Source organism: Dermacentor albipictus, chromosome 2 (assembly GCF_038994185.2).
Source record: "Dermacentor albipictus isolate Rhodes 1998 colony chromosome 2, USDA_Dalb.pri_finalv2, whole genome shotgun sequence".
Taxonomy (NCBI): Eukaryota; Metazoa; Arthropoda; class Arachnida; order Ixodida; family Ixodidae; genus Dermacentor; species Dermacentor albipictus.
The window spans coordinates 73,112,129-73,131,467 of NC_091822.1; the positions used below are offsets into that span (position 1 = coordinate 73,112,129).

General features: G+C 50.4%; 1 protein-coding gene across 1 annotated transcript in view; it reads right to left on the reverse strand.

The window, feature by feature from the left end:
• Positions 1–10,288: 10,288 nt before the first annotated feature.
• The window catches only part of fabp (fatty acid binding protein), a 48,476-nt gene continuing 39,425 nt past the window's right edge, over positions 10,289–19,339 (reverse strand). The window contains exons 3-4 of the mRNA XM_065439961.1: positions 12,431–12,529; positions 10,289–11,019 (exon numbers count right to left, since the gene is read on the reverse strand). Of these exons, the coding sequence (XP_065296033.1) occupies positions 10,969–11,019; positions 12,431–12,529 (150 nt within the window). The 3' untranslated portion in view covers positions 10,289–10,968. The remainder of the gene's footprint in view (positions 11,020–12,430; positions 12,530–19,339) is intronic.

Here is a 19,339-nt window from a genome sequence, read left to right on the forward strand (position 1 = left end):
ACGCCGTGATGCCACTTTGCGTGCCATCATTCATGGCTTGGAATCTTCGCCTTCTGATTCGTCTTTTCACCTGTTTTTTTCTACGGTATGGTATATTATACCGCTACAATGTACGCCCCGATGGTCCTGCCCTACTCCTCGTCATTCCTAAGCAGCTCCGGTCAGCTGTTCTCGGAGAACTTCACGATTTACCAACGGCAGGTCACCTTGGCGTCTCCGGCACCTATGACCGGATTCGCCGACGCTTCTTTTGACCAGGCCTTGCCCACTCCATCCGGAAATGCGTTGCGGCGTGTCAAAAATGCCAGCGCCGAAAAACGCCATCGACGCTCCCTGCCGGGTGCCTTCAAACGCTCGACATTCCTTCAGAGCCGCTCTTTCGCGTTCGCTTGGACTTACTTGGCCCTTTCCCTCTATCCACGTGTGGGAACAAGTGGGTAGCTGTGGCGACAGATTACGCCACGCACTACGTCATCACCAGAGCGCTTCCAACAAGCTGCGCCACAGATGTCGCCGATGTTCTTTTACGCGACGTGATTCTGCAGCATGGTGCTCCACACCAACTGCTCACAGACCGTGGTCGGACATTTCTTTCTCAAGTCATCGCCGACATCCCGCAGTCCTGCTCCACCAAGCATAAGCTGACTACGTCTTACCATCCACAGACCAATGGTCTCGCTGAGCGTCTGAATCTCACCCTAACAGATATGCTTGCAAAATATGTCTCGTCCGATATTATTGATTGGGACCTTGCCTTACCCTATGTCACTTGTGCATAGAATTCTTCGCGTCACGACACTGCCGGTTATTCCCCTTTTTTTCTGTTGTTCGGCCAAGAACCTGCATTGCCACTGGACGCATCCCTTCTATCGCCTGACCACGTTTAGAGACCTCACCCAACACTACAGACTCGGAAGGCGCACATTCCGGCCACCACATGATAAATTAAACAAGAAGCAGGCAGTAACGTTACGCTTGCTCCAGACACACACCTACCCTGTAACACGGCTTTATATCTAACAGATGCGTGTAAAGCTTGCGTACAGAGAGCAACGCTGCGACACATGCTCTGGGAATGTGCCGGCAACCACGGTAAAACCACCTCCGTTCGCAACGCGTCCGTAATCGCGGCCGTTGCCACAGTACGGGAAGCCTCGAGCTCGCTTCTTCCCGACGCCGCTCCGGTTGCGGGAGCCGCCGGGGACCTTCTCCGTCGGCATCGCCGCCGCTGGGAGGCGGCTCTCAAAAGTTCAGAGTTGGCAGAACAGCTCTGGGCCGTGCGGCAAGCCGAAGATGCCGCCCGAGTCCAAGGACTTCGAGTCGCCACCTGAGGCCACCACAACAAAAACTGCCGGTGGTGGTGATGGTAAACTTTATTGAAAGGGGGAATGGTAAAAGGGGACGTGGCTGAGGGATCGGGCCCAAGTAAGGCTCTGGGCCTGCCTGGCCTTCTTCGCCCAGTCCACCAATTCAAGTTGTCGGTCGACGTCCCCGGAACTGAGCCAGGCTGTCCAGTCAATCTCGCTGTTGACGGGGGGATGAGAAAATGGGAGCGAGGTGCATTCCCACATTATGTGTGTAAGTGTTTCTTCTTCTTCTCCTGTTCGGTCCTGAACCCACACTGCCACTGGACGTATTCCTTCCATCCGCCGCAGCAGAGGCCAGCGAGTATGCACTTGACGCCCCCACCAGGGCAGCCCAAGCACGCGAAATTGCCCGCGCTCGCCTCCTGACCTCTCAAGAGAAGCAATGGCACTTGTACGATCACCAATACAGAGACATCTACTTTTCGCATAGATCTCTGGAACTCCTGTTGTCCCCGAATCGTCACGTTGGCCTGTCAGAAAAACTCCTGTCTCGGTACACAGGCCCACATCGAGTGCTACGGGCCGTGACTCCAGTTACCTACGCAATCGCCCCAGTCAGTACCAGTGTTTTATCTGCCCCAAATTCCACTGACGTTGTGCATGTCGCACGCCTCAAGCCATATTAGACTCTGGTTATCACCGATATTTAGACGCCCCGGGACGGTGCTTCTGCCTCCGGGAGTAATGATACATGCATACTGCGTGTCTCTTGTGGCCGATGCAGGCGGGTGCCCCGACGAAGACGACGAACGTTATCTGGCTCTCGAGCTGTCGGCTGAATTGGCCAGCGCAGCATTAACCTTTGTAAATATATTTTGTAAGTAATGTCCAGTGTTAATCTTTCGTTCGCGTAACAATATATTTAAGGAGCAAAATCCCCCGCATTTTCTCTCTCGTGCCCGCTCTCGCGCATGCGCACAATTTAGGCACCCTTGTTTCGCAATATATGCAAATTTGCACGTGGACTTCTTTGTTTCGGTAAGGTGCATGTACAATGTAGGCAACGTAGTGTTTTTCCCGTCAGGTTATAATATCATCTGCTTGTTTGTTCACGTAAGTTCGCAGGGAACCCAACTACTGCTAGAGAAACATATAGAAGGCTGCGAACACGAGGGTTGAGACACTTAACGTGGGAAAATTGGATTCAGAAGAAAAATTCAATGAGACAATAAAATGTTCCACGTTCTGATAATTTTTCACATCGCCCTCACCAACGGTGAGAAATTTTGCAGCATCCGCGTTTACTTAAAGTATTTCTGCGAGAAAAATGTACACTTGAAAGTCTAGAATTAATTGAACGACTTGTGTGATAAACTGCGGCGGAATATTCTACTCGCTTGAACAAATAATGAAGAAAAATAATGGAAACCAGTAGCGAGTTGCACTATACCTTAACGCGCAAAAAACTGTGAATGAACTTTCCAGAATTTATTTGCTACCACGTTATTTAAGTACTCTAAGAACTTGCTGAAGATGTATGTAATCTTTTTTCCATTAAAGTTATTCACAGGGAGTACAAAGCGACACATCAGTGACCGCTGTCGAAAATCGACATATTTTTGGTGCAGCAACAAAATTCTGCAGACGACTCTGCCTCTAGGCACAGACACCTGCCCATGGTGCGGGGCCACACCCACACTATATCATGTCACATGGGAATGTAAACAAAATCAATCATTCCACCAACACAGTAACCCGAGTGCGGAGCAATGGAAGAGTCGGCTTACCAGCTGCGAGCTCACGGCCCAAAGGGCCTTAGTGCAACACGCTAGTGAGGTAGCTAGGCTCAGTGGAGCCCTGGAATAGGGCCCCACCCTTGCCGGAAGAGGCTCCAAGTCGCCGGCGCCCCCCCCCCAAAAAAAAATTATGGGGTTTTACGTGCCAAAACCACTTTGTGATTATGAGGCACGCCGTAGGGGAGGACTCCGGAAATTTCGACCACCTGGGGTTCTTTAACGTGCACCTAAATCTACGTACACGGGTGTTTTCGCATTTCGCCCCCATCGAAATGCGGCCGTGGCCGGGATTCAATCCCGCGACCTCGTGCTCAGCAGCCCAGCACCATGTCCACTGAGCAACCACGGCTGGTACGCCGGCGCCCAAGACGACGACCGAGACCTCGAGACGCTAAATCCTTGAAGAAACCGAATGAAGTTTCTCTCTCTCTCTCTCTCTCTCTCTACTCTTGAAAAATTTAAGCAACTGTACCGAAACTCTTCTCATTGATTCCTCCTGGGATTGCTATACAAGGACAGCTTGGATACCTGAAGATAGTCTAGTGAATTTTTTTCTGCGAATTTCGCACCAATTCAGTAGGTTCCAATCTTGGTAGCACGATTGCAATGTAAATATCTTTCTAACTCTTCATCATGTTGATTCGAGTCTGTGATGTCTAGCAACTCTTGAAGTTTGCCTTTCGCTGCCACTCCCAACCGCCCTTATGTTGATAGGCTGGGCCAATGACGAACTCACAGCGCTGCCTCCGTCGAACGTCGGGTCATCCGTCTCACGCCTGAGCATGATCACCTCTGGGAATCCAAGGTCTTAATAACCTGGGAACAATCTTGACCAGACCTTTTTTAGTGCCGCGAAGACGAAAGATTTCCAGCACAACCCATCTTAAGATGGCTACCGAAGTTAATGCGATTAGCATTCACGCAACGTTGAGATCTCGTAGCGACACACCGCATTGACTAAGGCATGTTTGTTTCCAAACTGTATTGGTTCTCCCGAGATTTCAAGCGATTCGGCTATATGCGACACACACTGTCTCCGCACCGTTTTCTCCGTGGCCGAAGAGCGCCGCCAATTTGCAAGAACTTGTGCAGCGTACAACTGCTATGTCGTGGTCTGCCTGTCTCGGCTTTCTCGTAAACCGACAGACACCACTGACCTAAAATTTGCATAGGGCTAAAGTTTTTATAGTCCTCAGTTTTGTGGAGTTGAAAATAGCATGTCCGGGCCTAATCCGGGCCAGACTGAGGCACGAGCCCGACCCGAGTCTGGCCCGGGCCCGGGTGAACAATTTCTTAGCCGGCACGAGCACGGCCCGCGGTTCGGGGTAGGGTTCGGGCTTGAGCACTGCCCGGGCCCGTGCAGACCTCTAGCCTCGATGTCATCCTCGCCCGCCACTCCGTTAAAGGTGGTTACATTCTTTGAAGGAGCTGTCGACCTCCGCGACCGATTTTCGTAGCCGCTGTGCGTCATTGCGTAGCCCACTTCCCGCGGAACCAGCACGTGTTGGCATTGCGCGGCCGCCTCGCCGCGGTTTTCGGCACCGAATGTCCGGGCGCTCTGTGCCGTCGAGCCCATACCACTCCAGAAGTGGTTGGAGAATGTTTCACTTTCCAACAGAGCCGAAAAAACTTCAGTGGATCGTGAAAGTCAAGTGCGTCAAGCCTCGAAAGTTAAACGTCGTCAAAGCAGTTTACTCGGGTGAACATGTACAAGACGGCAACAGCCTTGGGGTCCGGCAGCAGCGAGTACGCATATCTGACAGGGCTGTAAAAAAAAATCATTTGTGACGGAAGAGCACCCCAATGTACCGTGAAGAGCATTCCTGGGGCATGACCACATCAACGGATAGCACGCTCACCATGAAATCGTCAGTTTAGGTCTTAACCGCATATCGGAGCAACACGGTGCGGTCAAATGTGGAAACGTGCGAGCAGCATAAGGATGTCTTGCTGCCGTGGAGAAGATGCTCATCTCAAGCTACGCCAGACTGCGGTTGCGCATACATCTTCGTCAAGTTGGAGCAAGATGACAGAATATTTCAGAAAGAAGATAAGAGCGTAAACTTGTAGAAGTTTTGTCCTGAGAGGTGGACGCTAAGGGCCATATCTATGAAGTCGATGGTTCAGAATTATCTTATCTCGCTTCTTCATGGCCTAGCATCAGAAGAACGGAATGACGCCGGAGCCACAGCCAGTAGGTTTCTGAAAGCGCTCTCAAAATTCGACACATACTTCATCCACACGCTCCTAACACTCGTATTTTCACGATTAGACACAGTAAGTATACTTACTGTGTCTCTGCAACTCAGTATACTGAGTTGCAGAGAGCAGCACTGAGACTTGATCAAGCAGAAAAAAATGGTCAAGGCCGTCAGGGAGAGCCCGTGCGGACTTAGGACGGAAGGATTTCGCCGATTTTGGAACACGACACAAGCGGAAGTGCGTGAATTGAAACTGAATAATAAAGCAAAAGAAGCTCCTCTGCCAAGACAAAGGAAAGCTCCGCAACGGTATAACGACGGGTCAGTACGTCAGGTATTTCTTAGCAGAAGGCACGCACCATCAGCGATTTTACGAGGGGTTGGACACAGTAGATTTCTGGCTGGACGAGAGGTATCCACCAGAAATGTGGCAACACATACACAGATTTAGCAGTTTTTGACTGGGAATGGCGACAGCACGAACCTGTTTAAGTTCCACGGGCAACATCTTGAACGTGCACGGCTCAACGTTCACCGTAGCATGCTCATAGACACAAGACAGCGCAATGAACCCTTGAAAGCGTTGCAGGATGTTGTAGAGATGCTTTCGGGCGATAACTTCGAGCAGCTGCGAGATCTTTTGCCCGAGCTGACTAAGCTTGTCAAAATTGCATTGACTATCCCAGTCACGTCATGCACATATGAGAGATGAGACGTCATTTTCATGCCTCCGTCGCGTCAAAACGTACCGGATGTCAACGATGGGACAAGCGCGGTTAAATCACATAGCAGCGCTCCATGGGCACAAAGAGCTCGCCCGCAAAATAAATCTCAGTGACATCGTGGACGAGTTTATTCAGAGATCAACAGCGCGTAGAAAGGCATTCTCGACTGTGCGGTTGCCTTTGTGTGGAAGGACAGTGAACTTCATCGGAGTATAAGGCGTCAGCTTTATTCAAAATGTCACAGCCCTTGACATTAATTTAGCCACTCCCATAAAAGATGCACTTCGTCCTTTCGTTATTACAACCTCTGCCCTTTCAGTATCGTTCTTGTCTTTTTGTTTTGTATCAAATTTGGTAATTCATTTACATTTCTGAAAGGACGAGAGTTTATGATCTGTCTTTAGATTTTATATTCTTAGTTGAATGTGGAAATGTTTGTATTGTCCAGTGGTTCTTACAAACGAAGGCTTTGTGATGAGTTTGTAATATTTGAATTGCTAGCTTTTTGAGGAAGTGTTCGCGTTGTCCGGTACCTTCTCTAATTTTGACCAAGGGCGTTATAAATGTCTACCAAGAGTTAGCGTATTTTTCAGTTTCTTTCATTTATTTATTTAGTATCTTAAGAACTACGCGGTCATTCTTTCTGGCATATTCGCCCGGCTTTAGAAACAAATAAAACTGACATTTGCATATATTCCCTCTCCGCCTGTGTATATCTCCTTCCAAGAAGCATGCGCGGAGGGAGGGAACGAACGGAAAAAAAGAGGGTGCGAAATGGGCTCCAGCTGCCACCCCAGCAGATAGAAAACTCGGCGCCTATGCGTGTGCCTGCAGCGCGCTACTGTATAGATATGAGTTAACCAATGGCGGGATGCGTAGCAGACGACGCAGTCGAGCTTCGGGCGAGCGGGACATCCAGCCACTCTACCAGCTCGCAGTTCCTCCATCTTCCTATGACGTCACAGAATTTCGCATTGCCTCTTAGGCTCATTAGTCACTGTTGACGAACGAAACATGGATTGCATTGCTACAAAAAGTAACTAAAGGATCAACTTACCAACACCAAGGTAAGTGAAAACTCAGCGATATTCATTTGAGACTGACGTCATCAGCGCCGCGATTTAAGCGTGAAATTTTGAAAGGGAGGTGCCACGTACATTTTCTGCGGAGTACGACCAACCTTCGTCACTGCTAAATATGCAGACATTGTGGCGAGGCGTAATCTACAGCTGTCAACTGAATTGGGGTTCTTGTGTTTGCAAGCAGAAACCCAGATCCGTACTGGTTCTGGTTCGGCATCGATTGTGCCATGTAAGCTTTGCTCTGTGCACTGCAGCTGCGTTATCGCGCCAGAAAACACAGACAGTCAACCACATTTCTTGTGACTAAGGCGTATCGCACGCAGCTAATGTCATCGGCAAATGCCACGCATGAGAGGAATTCTGGACGCGACGGGCGCTGAACCCAATTCATTACGCAACTTCTCTGCATGTTCGTTCTTAAGAACGGGTCGGGCTCGCAGCAACTTTAACGAGGCAGGTTACTGCAGTCGACGGGCCGAGCATATTCCCGTGTCACTTTTGGAACACAGCGAAAGCTTTTCCCATTATCGGTCATCGCTGGCACAGGGACATTCTACTTTTCAGGGGAAAGCGCACACGGAAAAATCGCAATGCGCGAAAAAGAGGACAGTCAATACAAAATAAATTGTGCAGATACCACGTACGCATAGTGTTGCACCTCAAGGGCGATCCTACCGCTAGCAACCAGTTTGTTGCATTTGTAGGCGATCCCACTGCTAGCGACCTGTCTCTTGCGTACTACAGGGTAGCGTAGCGTACTGCTGCCGAGAAGTAGCGACGCCTGCCTTTCGAAGCTCGACCGACCTTTCCTTATTGGGTAGCGTGGCGTTGTCGGCGAGCTGCAGGCATCCGGTAGACCATGGCAACCAAGCAAGGGCGAGACGACGATTTGCTAGTGCGAAACTTGCACTGTTTATTCAAAGGTAGTTGAAAGAAAATAAGAAGAGAATGAAGTATGAAGTATATATCAAAAGTTCATTTGGGAGCCCCTTAAATAGGCTCTCTACAATCGTGTGGGCGGGATCTTGCTTCCGTCGATGACACGTGACAGGCGCCGAGAGAAGGCCCCTCCTCCTGCAATACCTAGCACGGAAAGGAGAAGTCGATCCTCTTTTCGACGAATCCAGGGAGAGGGTCGGGTGAGTGACCTCTCCGGCGCCGTGGGGTCCGGACATGAGAGAATAAGGGTATGACGTAGCACCCACGGTGCCCCACCATGAGAGGGGAAGGGGATGACATATGGCCTTTGGCGTCCGGCCATACCTAACAATAGCTGGCAGTATAGCTTCGTCTAGCGTTGGCCAAAGTTCAGCCAGATGACATGACACGTTTGCGTACGCACAAAGAGAGCGACTTTGTGTGTTGGCAACGATGGCCCGACGCCCAGATAGCCACTATGGTACACCGTGACGACGACGGCAGCACGAAGCTTGCTGGGTGCGCTGCGGCCTCTGCGCCTCCTGTCTTAGCGACATCGACATAATAAAACTCCATGCTCTAGAACACTGCTCTACTCAGCCGCCCATTGACGTATGCGGTCACCGCTCTCCATTGACGCCATAGTTGATTATATCAGCTCTATGACTGACGCTCCAAGGCTATTCTCGAGAGAAGCGTAGCGTCCTTTTCAGTCGAGGGGTGGCGCTGTGCGCAACTCGGTTGAGTGGAAGAAGAGATTTGCACGGAGGGTCGTGGGTCGTTCGAGAACGCTGCTGTAAGTTCTCGGTGCCTCGAAGCTGCGGGAGAAACTGCATCGCGCAGCAGCTCTCCCTATTCAACAAACTGTCGTTATGAGACGAGACGCAAGCGCCGTTAGTTTGAGATCGCTCGCAAGGAGTGCGGTTATTCGCCCGTTTCACGCCAGCGCCTGTGGTGTAACGCGTCGGCCAATTGACATTAGGCCTCAAGTGCAGGCCTGGAAAGCGTGAATGATTGTCAACATTGCAGCACTCATTACCCCGTGGCAGCTAGTGCTACGAGACTACGTACAGGCTAACTCGCGCATACGTTCGTTCCCACCGTCTGCACCGTACATTTTCTCCGGAGTACGACCAACCTTCGTGCGACATGGGCGTAATTTTGGCTTTCTGCTCTTAGATCAGAACACGCATCACCTTCAGTGACCAAACTGGTAGCGACATCACATGGCATACCCTCGGGTAATCGCACACGTACGTATAGAGGTTTCCCTGTCGAATTTCGTTACGCGAGCGTCATACGTGAATAACGTACGGAGCTTGCCGAGGGAACAGAATCAGCATACGTTGCCCTGCTCCGCCCCCCCCCCAACCCCTTTCCAAGCTTAACGTACGTAATGCACTGTCCAGTTCCGACTCGATGGACCAGCTCAACCTGGTCAACCGAGCGAGGACAGCTAAGGCCGCTGGACTTCTGGGCTGATGTATAACCACTGCTGCGGAGCGGAGGAGCACCCTACGCACGTGTGCTCTTCTCTTACGAACGCTACGATTACGTTTAGCTTTGACAAACATGCGGCAACCATGGCTCTTGATTTCTCTTATTCAGCGTCATTTGTGATGAGTACGCTTTCGGTAATCGATAGTCAATAAATGGTGAATTAAGCTTTCGTTTTCTCTGAACCGACACGTATCGGAAGTAATTAAGCGGCTAGCGTGACCAATTTCCGAAATCTTTCGGCGATGCTGACATCCATATCTTTCACGAGAAACGCCGAGGGGCATATAAACCGCAGGGCGGTTGCATTGTCTTAGTTTGCCAGTTCTAAGTTAGCTGTCTTAAAGGTACACTGAAGGCAAATACTAAGTTTATGTGGCCTGTTTATATACCATTCGAGAAACCTCACAATGCTTGTTCCGTGCCAAGACTTAGTTTACGAGAAAATTGCATCTGAAGGGTCTGAATAACTTTATCACAATTCAAATCTTCCGGCACCCCACCAAGGGTGGCGTGCATGGTGAGTAAAATGGCGCCCGACAGACGGCGGTACCGAGCCAAGACAGAGCGGTGAATTCGCCGCTGCAGCTGTTCCTTCGTCAAGTGGTATAGAGCGTTCGAGCATACCGCGACATCACATGGAAGCTGAATTATTTGCTGCTTGCAGTTTGTGCGAGTGTCGCGAGCCGGCAAAGCCAGCACAGCACTACGCGATAACTAAACGGTGAAGGCTTTCTATAAAAATAAAGAAAAGGACAAAAGTATTTTTTAAAAAGCCATTTATTTGATCTCTTCAAAAAACCCGGCACAAAAATCTCTTCGGGTACAATGAGGAAGGAAGGTAGGAATATATATAGGAACGCGAACAAGAATCCACTGGGTGGACCGACGCGAAGGATAAACAGAACGGTACAATAACAGCTAATTCCCGAGGTATAGAAGGAAAAAAAAAAGAAAGGTTTACTTAAACTTTTAAAACACTTTTTGGGCCTTTTACGCACGAATGTCGCTGACTGATGACAAAAGCGCATCCTTTAAATCAACTTTTACGCAGGGTTGGAGGAAACACAAGACGAGGAGATGAAAAAAAAAAAATCAAGGCTGGAAAGCAGCACACGGATTGTCTTTGGGCAAGGAAAAAGAAAATAGAAGACAACTTGGAACCCGTGGCGAGACGCACACAAGCCTGCGGAGGCCCATCCAAAGCTCGAAGACAAGACTTCGTTTTTGGGGAGGGGCCCCCGCCAGCTGGAACCCACGTCGTCGCCGCACGCCGCGCGGCAGACCACACAACCCCGGGAGCGCGAGCAGCGAGGAGTTGGGAACCACAGAGCCCGTCGCCGTCGTCCGGCACGAACCGCGTGTGGGCCCGGGACTGCCTCGTTTCACCACACGCCCCAGGCGCGGGCCCGGCGGCCCAAGTGTCTCGAAGAGATCCGAGCTCACTCCTTCAGGTACTTGCGGACAGATACGATGTTATCCAAGGAGCACGTCTGTTCGCGAAGGGGAAAGAAAAAACGGGATGTAGATGCGGCTCAAGAGAACAGACATGGTGGGCTAGCTGGTACTGCATAACTTTGAGGCAAAGCGCAAAAAACGCGAGGACAAGAGAAGGAAGGCACCGTGTCTTCGTTTCCTTCTCTTGTCCTCGTGTTTTTTTTTGCGCTTTTCCTCAAGTAGAGGGGGCGTCCCGAGTGGAGCTTTAGGGGGGTAATGAGCAAATACATACGCGAAAGTTCTCCATAGGAATCACGCTCAGAAAAATGCCGAACCACGGCAAAACCGGGAAACTCGTGCGTACTAATATTTCAGTAAAGGCACATATACTTACATTGGCGTTTTACAGGCATTTATTAACGCTCACGCTAAAATCTGTGGAGGGACGTGCCACAACCAAGATCTGGTGAAGCACGGCGTCGTGGTGAGAGCTCCGGATTCATTTCGACCACGTGGGGTTCTTTAAGTGCGCACCTAACAGGAGCGAGATTGCGTTTCGGCCCCCCCTACTGAAATGCGGCCACCGCGTTACGGATCGAACCCGCGAATTGAAGCGCAGCAACGCAACGCCATATGTAGTCGGCCTCGCACGGTAAAAGCGGCTGTTCTGCTACTGGAGAAACGTAGTCAACTAACACAAACTTGGCGAGACCCTAAAAAGAAACGCTAAATCAGTTTATACACTGGTAAGACTAAAGAAACTAAATGTTCGTTAATTTCTCGATAACAGGTCGATTGCCAGGACAAAGAACGCAAGTGGTAGTTCCAGTATTCGAATTTCGCGCCGACACCCAAGCGCTGGTCTGTCAGTGTGACGTCACAGATGTCAACTTTCTTTTTTTGCGGGGGGAGGGGGCATTGCCGGGCACCGTGGTTCAGTACGAGTACAACGAAGGCACCAAATAAAACAACGGACGAAGGGAGGAGACACGAGACAACCACGTAGCGCCTACGTGGTTGTCTCGTGTCTCCTCCCTTCGTCCGTTGTTTTATTTGGCGCCTTCGTTGTAATCATGCATAACCAACTCGCCCACTAGCACGAGCTCAGTGGTTCAGTAAATCTTCTCGAAACTGCTTAATTCAGTCTGCCTTTTAAAATTCCATGTCGCCCATCTTTACCGATAGAAAGTAAGTGGCCCCAGGGCAGACGACGTCAAAAATTCGTGACGTCTCATCCCGCTGGTGCGAGAAGTTCAATGCGGCGTCACCACGTGTATTTTAGTTCTTGCGTCCTTTCCGGCTTGCCAAGCTTTTCGCAGTAAGACTGGATTTCTTTCTTTTTCTTTTGGTACGGTCAAAGGGTAATTTCCTAACAAGGTTTCAATAATCTGTACACTTTTGTACACCTCCTTACAGCGAGCCTTATCGACAGGCACGAGTCGGTGGCGTGTTCGAAAGAAGACTTACCACTTGGAGCTGGCCGTCCTTGACCTCACGGACGATGGTCACCTCCTTGTCGCCCGACTGCTTCTGAATAAGCTTGCCATCCTCCAGCGTCACTTTAGACTGCGGAAGGTAAAGATGAGAAGAAAAAAAAAAAACGGGGTCGTCATCGAACAAATTCGCAAGCATTGCACAGGTAATACAGATCAGGAATCAAGTCTCGGTCCATGAGCAGCGACAACGCAGAAAGACTTCAGACAATCGAATTTATTAGACCACATACATGCGCAGTAATCCTCAAGTGATTTACAGGTTTCCGCGCGAGCCTCAATTACCAAATAACCTTTAACGTCAGTTAACTTCAGCGCTGATCACAACGACTTCATCGCTGTGAGAATTCCAAGCGGACGCATGTTGAGACCTCAGCGCACGCCGCCAATCTAATGTGAAGCAGAACTTCCTGGTGCAGAAGCCTCAAATATGCACCCTTCCCGAGTATAGCAGCCATATGTGCTTTTTATTACGAGTGTCACATTACCGTCGAGAGTAGAGGCTTTGTCCAGGTTAAAGCTTGCAGTTAGGGAAACTAAATCTCGCGTACTTTTTTTTTTTCAGTTTTCCAGTTTTAGTAGAACACGCTCAACTCTACAGTGAATTCCTCCGCCTTCTATTCTCGTCACCAAGTGCGAATGGAACCGCAGTGTTGAAAGCAACGAAAAACAAGATCGCCAGGTAAGGCTATCGACGCCAAGCGCTCGCCTATCGCGGGGCAGCTTGCAATGTAAGCCTCTTGCGAGCGAAGTAAGCATTTGCAAAGTTAATCTGCAACCAAGAAGAAAAAACTGCACTGCAGGTGCAGTGCTCTTATCGCGCTAACTCTGTTCAACTGCCTACTTAAGATATCCCACGAATAAACGGAATAATCTGCACAACCTGAACGAACGGCCCACGTAATCTTTGCTATTTAGTAGACACTCCAGATAAGCGACAGTCCGTTAGACTGGCAGTACGGACGAGCCAATGTCAGCTGAGAAGAGGGCGGCGCGATGAGACTGGGGAAATTCGCGAGTACAAGTCGAAAACCGCTGATGCAAGAACAGGTATAAGTGAAAATCGCTGGGAAAGGCCTTTGTGCCGCAAGCGCAACTGAAATAAGTACTGGCGATTACGATAGTAGCGATGTACTCTAACGTACGCCAAATCTCCTTAGAAATTAAAGGAGCTAGACGATAAAAGAAATATATCACAGCGAAATCGGAGCGGCAGTGACAGATTACGAGCATCCACAGGAGAGGTCGCCGTCGAGCACAGGTAGACGTGCCACCGGGCGGGAAAATTAACAATGGCCATTGTTCGTGGAGGCCCGGAAACCGCTACTCCGCTATCGCTACTCCCTCCCCTCTTTTTTTTTTTCTTTTGATACCAACGCGCCGTCGCTCTCGTTCACTTTTTTTTTTCCTCCGCCGCCAGATAGGAAAATGCGTCCTTCACAACGCCCGACAAAGGAGGGGTCGTATATCAGTAGTCGCGTAGCGGAGAGCACAGCGACGCCTTCCGACGACAAAAAAAAAAAAAAAAAAAAAAAAAAAAAAGCGGACCGTCCACTCAAGTGCGTGCGTTCGAGAGCGCGTGCGCGCAAGTGGATTTAACAGTAATTTACTGTTCTGGTGTAACTCCTGCCCCCTAGCACTCATCCCTCTCTTCACTGCTGCTGCTGCTAGACTATTCTATTGGGACATTTCCCAGTGCTACACTAGTCCTCTTGCCACCGATGGCTGCGCTAGTCCGGCGTATACTCTTCCATGCTCCTACTACAAATAGCGTACTATGAATGAACTCGTTGAAATAAGTCTCGCGTCATTGTTACGCAGTGACGGCTTACCGTACGAGATGAGGATGCGTGAACATCGTGTGGCCAACGCGAGTGACGCCGATGAAGTGTTTGCTGGAGGGGCTTGTGTCCCCTAATGGTAACTGCACGATTAATTGGTTCAGTTGCAGCGAATGCATCGTTTACGCATGTTAATGAGCACCACTACCGTCGGCGGTTATATGCTTTCCACAGCAAGGTAGGCAGATACGTAAATTTGAAAGACAGATGTATGGGTGGATGGATGAATGAATGAATGGATGGATGGATGAATGGATGGATGAATGGGTGGATGAATGGGTGGAGTTTTGTTCACACAGCTGCCTGCGCCACAAACCGTTTCGTCGCTCAAGTGACGCGGAATGTGCAGCTGTGCGCCCACAAGAGGGAACGAAATAAAATCGAGCAATCCATCAACCCGTCTATCAGCTCCCTTATCCCACAAAGCAAGGCGTGCGGTGACATAACTCGCACCCGAGAGTTCCGCGAACGAGCTTGCGCGGTGGAAGGGCGCACGTACAGCATTCGGCGCCGCAGCGATAACTACAGAAATGCGCCTTGCCGGATCTTACAGCGGTCATAAAAGTTGCACAAGTCTCTCGCGCAGCGTATAGCTGCAAACAATGGACGCGCAGGCTCCCTCGTACTTTACGACCTAACACGCGGGCATACCGCGTGTCAAAGTATAAATAGACACTTCGCAATTTCACCCAACGTGGGACGCACGCGGGCAACGATAACCCGCGAGATTACCGGCGATATCTTGCGCTTCTTACGTCATAGCTTCGATTCGCAGAACTGCATTTCATGCCTTCCTTCCCGTTTATGCTTCCCAGCGAAATTGTATAGCAAAGTTCTAAAACACTTTTTTTTTTCTTTGCGGCGGATGGCAACGGGTGGGTCGGTACCGGATGTCGGCCAGCAACGTCTTAACGAAGCAGTCGGAACGCGCACTGCAGGGCACAGAAGCGCCCGCCGAATGTGCGAGAGTATAGAAGTACTACAGTATACACATATACACATATGGAAGCGCGGGTTTGAAAAGCCACGGGGGTATAGACTGCGGGGAATGCCTAGCTAGACACCTATAGGACTTCCGAAGCGTGTCAACTCCTTACGATGTATACAGGTTCGATGTACCAGCTGCTCGAATTTGCATATCGGCGCCTCGCAACTGCTAGTCCTCTTGCTAATACTAGTAGCAATCCTACTTGGTATACACGAGTTGCTCGGATCTGCATACACCTGCGAAGCTTTTATATTTTTCCTCGTTTTCGACGGTACGGCGCTTCGGCAAGGCACAGACCTATGGGGGACCGGAGCCCGACGTGTGGCCACCGGATGATGGCCCGGGAACGGGTCGGTATGCGGAAAAATTCGGGCACGAAACCGGGCTCAGACGATGGCGCCACTGTATTTGCCGAAAACCCAGGTATAGATATATGCCACGGAGCTAACGCTGGGGCGTACAGAGCGTATCGCTTTCCGCTCCGCTGGGCGTCGCCAGCGTACAAACGAAGAAAAAATAAAGCCCACCGCGTGATCGAAACCGAAAGTGCGCCAGTCATACTGTGACGGAAACCCTGCGCTTTCATCTCGACATAAAATAAAATGTTTCGCGTTAATCGCGCACCTATTGTTCAAATATCGCGGGAAAATCGCATTTATTGTTCCTGCTTCTTACATTAAACACCTGGCGCCGTTAACTGCGTCGCTTGCAAAGAAGGAAGAAAAGCGAACTCGGCTTCGTCCAAGGCACCTCGTGACGTCCACCACATCGCAATCCCTCGGCGAGTAAAAGCGGAGCCGGAGTGAGTGTCGAAAACGTCACAACGGTCCTGCTCCTACCAGGTTACCACCTTCTGCGGCATAACGTCACGGCACCGCAAGGTGTTGCAAAACTATTTAGGGCGCCCCGAGACCCGTTAGGATTTTTTTTTTCCCTAGGGTGTAGAGGTGGTCCTGGACCTCCATTTAAGGCAAAATAAAAGTGTCCAAAATATGTCAGTACGCCTTTAGTTAATCTAGGGACGCCGCACAGCGGGGGGCTCCGGGTCTCAACCTCGACCACGCGCTGTTACTTAACTCGCGCAGTGTCGGAGCACTTCGTTCTACATTCCGGCTCATCGGAATGCGGCCGCATACGAACAGAATGTGTGTATATATATATATATATATATATATATATATATATATATATATATATATATATATATATATATATATATATATATATATATTGGGTCCGCATATCACTGTTGAACCAGCCAGCACGGCACGTTAATTAGGGGAGACCCATGCATAAAGGTAAGCCATTCCTGGCCTACTCATCATGTTGGCATTTCTAGACAAAGTGGGCGTGAACAGTGGGCGGGGATGGTATCTGTTATGTGGCACTTTCGCGTCCTGCTTTCTTTTCCCGTTTTTGTATATACACCTTTGCACCAAACAATAAAATTTCGGTTGGCAACAAGCGCTCTTCCTCGTCTTTTTTGTGTCTGTCCTGCTTCGCGCTGCGCAACTGAACATTATGGAAAAGAAAAAAAAATGGCTGTGGTTTAGCTAAGGTTAAGCCCAGGATGCGAAGCATACTAGCCTTTATTTTAACGCGACAGCGTTAAGGAGCTCGTGTCGCAGAAAAGCCGGTGTCGTCGGCGTCGGCTCAGGCGTGCGGCGCTTGCTCAGGCGCACATTTCGTTGTCGCGCCGAACGCTGCGTTGCTCGACGCTCACCGCGTCCGATGCGGGGCGCGTAGTCGCTGCGCCGTAGCAAAGTCACCTAGAAACAGTCTCTGCAGCACGCCGCAACCTTCGCTTCTCATTCCAACGAGCAGCTCTGTCTCCAGGAGGCATCTCACCTCGTGAGTGTCTAGCAGAGGCAAGCGCAGCTGCTTATATACCGCCGCGACGGCGCGAGTTGGAGCCCCGTTTCTCCTCTGTCGTGACGTCACGATGTCACGTGGTATTGAAGGCGACACCGCCGCGCCTATGGAGCTGGGTTGAGCTCTCGTAATATGCTTCGCATAAAAAAAAACTAGCCAAAACAGCCACCCTTATTAAAACGTAAACAGAACCCGCAACTTCGCACTCATCAGCGGAACGCCATTAGCCACCGAGCCACCACGGCAGAGGTAAAATGAGGCCTTGCTCCGACGTTCAGGCGAAAGCAAAGCAGCGGTAACAGTATTCTTGTTTTTCTCGTCATAAAGATAAAAAGCGTGACCGACCGTACGCGCCTATCGGACTATATTTGGCCACACACATTTTTAACGACATAACATGCACTAAACCCCGAAGCACTGCGCTGGCGACAAAGATGCTGCAACTAACGGTTATCGCCGTTCACAGATCCATGACGCCGGCCGTATATGATTTACCTGCAGCTTTTAATGGAAACAACGCTTCGCAAGGGCAGGTTGTGCAAGGTTGACACCGGAAGGCTCCGACTACACTGCATTTGGCCTCGACGGCGAGGTATGCGTCAGGTAAAACGCCGCAAACAAAGAGGCGAGGCAACGAACAACGCGTGCGGATAACGATGCGAAACGAGGCGAGGCAAACGACTACCGAAGACGGAGGAAGTTGAAACAAAAGAAAGGGGGGGGGGATGAAACGCCGCATATGCGTATGCGGCGTAAGCGCGCAGTCATCTTTTTATTTTTTCGGAAAAGTCTCGCCGGCGACTCGACTGTTTTCCTCTTGCGATCAGGGATACCGCGAAATAGGCTTATGCACGCTGAAGATGTGGACGGAAAAAAACGAAAGAAAAGAAAAACGAGTTCGTGGGAGAGGTGGCGGGCAGATGAAGCCCTTCTGTCAAGTGTTTGGTTGATTGGCTAAATCAGCGGAAGGAGAGTGACCGAACAGATTGCACCACCTGTTGTCAGCGTTACCGTCACTGGTCATCCCGTAGAGGAATGCAAAACTGAGGAGAACGCGCGTCACCGGTCCAGTCGGGCGTCCGTAACCCCACACTTCTGGAGAATGAGCACGGAGCTACATCGACCAACGAACGAGCGTCGGCACCAGCGATTCCAAAAGTCAGTGACGAGCAAGAAACGTAACAGAGGCTCATTCGAGCAATAAATAAATAAATAAATAACATGATGTGATTGACAAATGTCCCTCCACCCTTCAAGTAATAAGTTCATTTACAAATGCGCCAGGTGCCCCAGCAGCACGGCGACAAACAACGAGCACTACGCAGACACGCACGATACAGCCAAACCCGCCAAGTACGAGGAAGAAAAAAAATGACAGGCCACAACACACGGGTTTACTTTACAAACGAAATTGAGAGAAAGGACCGTCCATACATGAGCTAGTCAAGATCCCGCCACAGAGGTGCCATCATACATCACGCAGCTAAACCCTCTAGGAATCGCCCCTATGCTATAACAATGCAACTGAAGTGGAGGACGGTAAGAGATAAGTCTATAGACGGCAGGGAGGTTGACAAGAATAACGTGACAAGGCCAACTGGCGCAACGACCATCGCAACTGACGGTATCGCAATCGAAACTCGCGGAAGTTCCATTATCCGGTCGGTCTGAAGCCATACTCAACACCCTAAGTAGGCCACGCGACGGCTGATTACAGTGACGCACGTACAAAAAAGCTGGGGCGCCTTTCACTGAATACCGAAGTGTTAAGATATTACCACCGTTATCACGACAGTGAGAAGTGTCTGAGAAGGACACTCGGACACTCCAGAATCGCAGTATCGAGGCCGTAACGACGAGTGTCTTGTCACAGCTGCCGTAGGTACGCCCGTCAAGTATGGACCTGATAAGTGGAACCGAAGACGCCCACCGACGCAGGCAGTGAGAATCGGCGGATCCTGTTCTCGGAAAAAGTGCACCTCGCAGTAGGCACACACACCGACCCAACTGTTCGTACAAGCGCACGCGCGAACACTCGATCCCGTCGCCGACCGCCCCGAGCACGCGCTTCGAGCGAGAGCCTCGCGTTGGCATCTTCGCCGCTGCTCCCGGAACAAGATAGTCGCGGCGGGAAGAGGGGGGGGGGGGGGGAGGGGCTCGACAAAAGCGAAAAGAAACGCCC